Below are 5,625 nucleotides of genomic sequence, written 5' to 3'. Positions count from 1 at the left end.
CTGTCCTATATCTATCACCCCTCAATTTAAAGCTATGTCCCCTCGTGCTAGCCATCACCATCCGAGGAAAAAGGCTCCCACTGTCCACCCTATCTAATCCTCTGATCATCTTGTAAAGACGCCAACCCACCACAATGCCCTGCAAGGCGTCCAAGATGACGGCTCCAAGTCTCTGGAGTGAGGCTCGGACCTTACAACATCCTCTAGGTCTAGCGGTGAGAGACTGTTGCCTTCTCAGCTGTGGAGCTGTCAACCTTAAACTGAAGGGTAAAAACACCAGGGGAAAAAAAAAAAAGCTGCATCTGATTTTAGTTTAGACCTTGAGACACTCATTCTGTTTTCACACATCAGAGCACCTCCAGGACTCTGTCCCAAATCTCAAACGAGTGGCCTGCTCTTCCCCTGAAGGCTTTCTAACCCCAAAGCCAGCACCACCTCCACCTACCTCACCTTCATTCTCACACAACACAGGAAGCCATTTAGCTCACTGTGTGTTTCCTTTTGAAAGAGCGATTCATTTAGTTCCAGTCTCCTCCACACTCCGTTTCTAGAACCCCTGCAGTGTGGAAACAGGCCATTCGGCCCAACAAGTCCACACTGCCCCTCCGAAGAGCATCCCACCCAGACCCATTCCCCTACCCCTACCCCTACCCCTACATTTCCCATGTCTAACCCACCTAACCTACACATCTCTAGACACTACTGTAATTTAGCACGGCCAATCCACCCTACCCTGCACATCTTTGGACTGTGGGAGGAAACCGGAGCATCCGGAGGAAACCCACGCAGAAGCAGGGAGAACGTGCAAACTCCCACGCAGACAGTCGCCCGAGGGTGGAATCGAACCCGGGTCCCTGGCGCTGTGAGGCAGCAGGGCTAACCACTGAGACACCATGTTCTTGTCCCACAGTCCTGGAATCAGGACTTTTTAAGCTCAATTATTTATCTGGCTCTCCTCTTCGAAAGTTCCCACCGAGTCTGCTCCCACCGCCCTTTCGTGAAGCACTTTCCAAGTCACAACAACTCTGCGCATCAAAAAAAAATCTCATTTCCCACTCTTCAGATTCCCTTCACCCTCCTGCCAGTAGAACTAATCCTCCAGTCCCTGCTTGATCACAACCAGTTCTGTTTGCGAGCAAATCTCGCCTCAACCCTTTTTGCTGCAAGAACCCCCAGGTTCTCCAGGTAACTGAAGTCACTCGTAGCCTTAGTCCTATTTCTGCTCAACTCCATCTGCAATCGATCCAAAATGGCCCTCTCAGCTCAACCGTACTGTCTCTCCGATACCCGTCCCCCTCCTACAGCGCAGCATCACTTTAAGAAGAAACTGGACTCACTCTTTTTCGAATCATTTACTTCCAGGGGTTTGAGCCCGAGCTTGGCTCTCAGCTTGCTGCAGAGAACAAAGGACAATTAGGTCAGAAGGCTTCACTTTTCTATAAATGCCGATCACATTCTCAGGACAACCGCGAGCATTTCACGGCCAATCAAGCAATTCTGAAATCTGCCAGACAGCCATCCTGCGCACAGCAAGCCCCTACAAATAAGGATGACAACGACGATGTAGTGTTACTAATGCTGGGTGGTGAATGAACGCTGGTGCTAAGGACACAGGGAGAATGCTCCTCCTTTGCTTCTTGGCTGTGGGATTTTTTTTTTTAAATAATCGACCCAACAGGGAAGATGGGGTTAACAAGGTGTAGAGCTGGATGAACACAGCAGGCCAAGCAGTATCAGAGGAGCAGCAAGGTTGACGTTTCGGGCCTAGACCCTTCAGTTTAACATGACAGCTCGGAGCTCCCTCAGTGCTGACCCTACGACAGCACAGCGCTCCCTCAGTCCCAAAAGGGCAGCCCTGTGCCTCTCATGTGGCCCATGGTCACCACCACGGATCGGATGGACCGAATGGCCCAAAACTGCTGCAAATTCACTCACTTTGTTTCTTCGATGCTCAAAGAGGCGCTCGCAGCACCGGACTTTGTTCCTGGAGCTGAAGGTTAAGAGAACGTGCAGTGAGAAGAGATTCACTCGACATGCAGTAAAATCCTAATCGCTGACCACAGCCACCTCCACCCACAACACCCCCTGGAATCCAGGAATGCCCAAAAGCTTAAAGCTTTTTGCAGGGACACATCTGCACTGGGCTTGCACACACCTCCAGATTTCTGCCCACAAAGACCCTCACCCAACAAACAATCCCTCCCAGTGTCCTACTCCTCACCTGGAGGGACCCTGTCTGTACCAACCTCACCCCAGCTGGTATAGGGGAGGGGGTACCTTGCCCCGGCACCTCACTGCAGAGAGACTCCAACCCCTCGCCCCCTGCTGAACCCCAACCTTCCCATCAACTAGGACTCTGGCCCCAGTCCTCAAAGATGGAAGAGGCTTTGGCACTGACCCTTGCTCCTGCCGGGGTCGGGGAGCGACTCAGACCCTCAGCCGCACCCACCGCCCCCCCAACGCGGAGAGAAAGAGACTCTGACCCCAAAGCTCACCCCGAACGGGTGGGGAAGGGAGGAACAGAAGGGACTCAGATCCCAAAGCCCACCCCGAACTGGGGAGGGGGGCAGGGAGGGGGTCAGAAGAGACTCTGGCCCCCAACCCTCGCTCCGCCCCAGGGTCTGCGGATTCCCTACCTTAGACCCGCCCCCCCAAATTACCCCGTGGGAAACCCTCGTCACCCCGGCATCTCTGACCTGCCTCCTCGGTCTTCTCCCTCTTGGGGTGCCGTTCTGGCTGGGCGTCGGCGGCCGGTGCCGGGAGGGGTCTCTTGTCCCGCTCGCGGTCCCTGTCCCGGTGACGGCGGCCCTCCCTCTCCCGGCTGCCCCCCCGCTGCTTGCGCTCCTTGTGTTTGTGTTTCTTGTGGCGGGCCGACTCCTCCCCACCCCCTGAGCCCCTCTCCCTCTCCCTCTCCCGGTGCTTCTTGGAAGATCCCATTGTCCCCCTTAAACCCCCCACAAAACCCAATCCCCTTTAGGTGGGGGGAGGTGGGGCAGGGATGGCTCTGACACCAGCAGGGGGCGCGCACTCGGGGGGGCGCGCTCGCGGTCACGCGCAACTCACTACCAGGCGCTCGGCCCGGCCCACGGCGGGCGTGAGCGCGCTCTACACAACCCCGCGGGTGGTGGGGTGCGCGCGCACTAGATGTCGGTCGCGCGCACCAAGGTTTGGCTGTCCTGGAAAACGCGCGGTCACGCGCCCGAGCGGTGGGTGTTGTGGCCGGGGTGGGGGAAGCACGCGCGCCCCAGGTCGGTCACGCGCGCCCAGTCACCCGGCGCCGGGAGCGCGCACTCACGGGGGAGGGGGACGGGGTAGGCGCGCGCGCGCTGAGATTTCGGGAACGGGGCTGCGGGAGGGAGTGGGGGGGCGGCGAGCAACGGGGTCGCGCGCTCGCAATCGACGGGTCGACGGGGGCGAGCTACATCCCGCGGTGAGTCGTCGGGGCGCGCACCCCTTTCCGTCGGACTCGGGGACGCGCCTCTTTTTAACGCGGGGCTCGCGCGCTATTAGGGAGCTCCGGCCAGGAACGCGCGCCGTTCACCGAAGCCGCGCCTTTCAGGGTTTAGTGGCGTGCGCGCTCCCCTTCCCTTCGGACACGCGTGCCGCGCGCTCCCGCTCCCGGGACCCGGTGTCTCCTCGCGCTCCGGCCAAAAGACGTCGCCTCCGACCAAGATGGCAGCCACTTCCGGTCGACCCTTCACCCCGTCCCCTCTCCCTAAACGTCACATCCTTCCCCGCCCTCTTAAAGCGGCTCAGTTTCTTTTATCCGCAGTTTTTAAAAAATCGATTATGTTTCCCTCCTAATCGTTTATTCACAAAAGATTCTTTTGGCCACAGCTTCCAGCTCGATTTCTCCATCCACTTTCACACTTCTACTGCTGAGTCTATTTAAAGTTGTACAATGGAAAGTCTTCCCCCCTCTAAAACACTCAATCCAGGCCACTCTCTCCAATCAGCATCTCCACACTCAGCACATCCTCATTGATCTTCAGCAAACCGGCCTCCAAATGCGCAGAAAGCCTCCTTCACTGTTTAATTTAATACCTTTTTCTCCCAGTAGGGAGAATGAGTGATGGGAACAGTGTTGAGGGAGCTTTATGTACAGTTTGGAGCTGTAGAGGAAGCTTTACTCTGTATCTAACCCCATGCTGTCCCTGTCCTGGGAGTGTTTGATGGGGGACAGTGTAGAGGAAGCTTTACTCTGTGTCTAATCCTGTGCTGTCCCTGTCCCGGGAGTGTTTGATGGGGGACAGTGTAGAGGGAGCTTTACTCTGTATCTAACCCCGTGCTGTCCCTGTCCTGGGAGTGTTTGATGGGGGGACAGTGTAGAGGGAGCTTTACTCTGTATCTAACCCTGTGCTATCCCTGTCCTGGGGAGTGTTTGAAACGGGGGACAGTGTAGAGGGAGCTTTACTCTGTATCTAACCCTGTGCTGTGGGAATGTTTGATGGGGGTACAGTGTAGAGGTAGCTTTACTCTGTGTTGAACTCCGTGCTGTCCCTGTCCTGGAGTGTGTTTGATGGGGGACAGTGTAGAGGGAGCTTTACTCTGTGTCTAACCCTGTGCTGTCCGTATCCTGGGAGTGTTTGATGGGGGTGACAGTGTAGAGGGAGCTTTACTCCGTATTGAACTCCATGCTGTCCCTGTCCTGGGGCGTGTTTGATGGGGGACAGTGTAGAGGTAGCTTTACTCTGTATCTAACCCTGTGCTGTCCCTGTCCTGGGGTGTGTTTGATGGGGGACACTGTAGAGGGAGCTTTACTCTGTATCTAACCCTGTGCTGTCTGTATCCTGGGAGTGTTTGATGGGGGGACAGTTCAGAGGAACCTCTAAGTGCTATGTGAGCACTGTAGCTCAGTGTTGGGGCATGGATTGAGGGGAATTAACTGGCATCGTGGAACTATCATCAGTCTAATAATTGTGACATCCCAGATCATCCTCTTGGGACGTGGGATCAAATCCTACTATGGCAGAAGAAATTTAAACTGAATAATTGCGGACTTGAAACCTAAAAAATAATAATCTGATTCACTGGTGACCTTTAGAGAAGGAAATACACCCTCCTTACCCAGTGTGATGTGCTCCCACAGCTAAGCAATTGTCTCTTAACTGGTATCTGAAATGGTCAAACAAAAATTGAGGACGGTCAACAGATACTGGACTTGCCACATCCATGAGAGTGAAATAAATGAAAGTGAGTTAGTTTGAGTCTGTGCCGCTACAGTGGACTGTAACAAGGGGCGAAAGAGGGGGTCGGAAGGAAGGGAATGAATGACGCAAAGTCAACATCCAGGTTCAGCCGGTAAATAGGGAAGCAAATGGACTGCTGTGAAGGGTAGGTCGTGCCTCACAAACCTTATTGAGTTCTTTGAGAAGGTGACCAAACAGGTGGATGAGGGTAAAGCAGTTGATGTGGTGTATTTGGATTTCAGTAAAGCGTTTGATAAGGTTCCCCATGGTAGGCTATTGCAGAAAATACGGAGGCGTGGGATTGAGGGTGATTTAGCTGTTTGGATCAGAAATTGGCTGGCTGTAAGAAGACAGAGGGTGGTGGTTGATGGGAAATGTTCATCCTGGAGTTCAGTTACTAGTGGTGTACCTCAAGGATCTGTTTTGGGGCCACTGC

General features: G+C 54.6%; 1 protein-coding gene across 1 annotated transcript; it reads right to left on the bottom strand.

Moving 5' to 3' along the window:
* Positions 1-1,293: 1,293 nt before the first annotated feature.
* LOC125482684 (U4/U6.U5 tri-snRNP-associated protein 1-like) lies at positions 1,294-3,008 on the bottom strand. The gene is made up of 3 exons (XM_048594803.1): positions 2,697-3,008; positions 1,936-1,990; positions 1,294-1,393 (listed from the first exon to the last, which is right to left on the bottom strand). Exons 1-3 carry the CDS (start codon positions 2,935-2,937, stop codon positions 1,312-1,314), a joined length of 378 nt encoding a protein of 125 aa, XP_048450760.1. The 5' UTR covers positions 2,938-3,008; the 3' UTR covers positions 1,294-1,311.
* Between the last annotated feature and the right edge of the window lie 2,617 nt (positions 3,009-5,625).

Source organism: Rhincodon typus, unplaced genomic scaffold (assembly GCF_021869965.1).
Source record: "Rhincodon typus isolate 14 unplaced genomic scaffold, sRhiTyp1.1 hic_rhity00014967, whole genome shotgun sequence".
Classification (NCBI taxonomy): domain Eukaryota; kingdom Metazoa; phylum Chordata; class Chondrichthyes; order Orectolobiformes; family Rhincodontidae; genus Rhincodon; species Rhincodon typus.
This window is presented reverse-complemented; position numbering and strand designations above follow the sequence as displayed.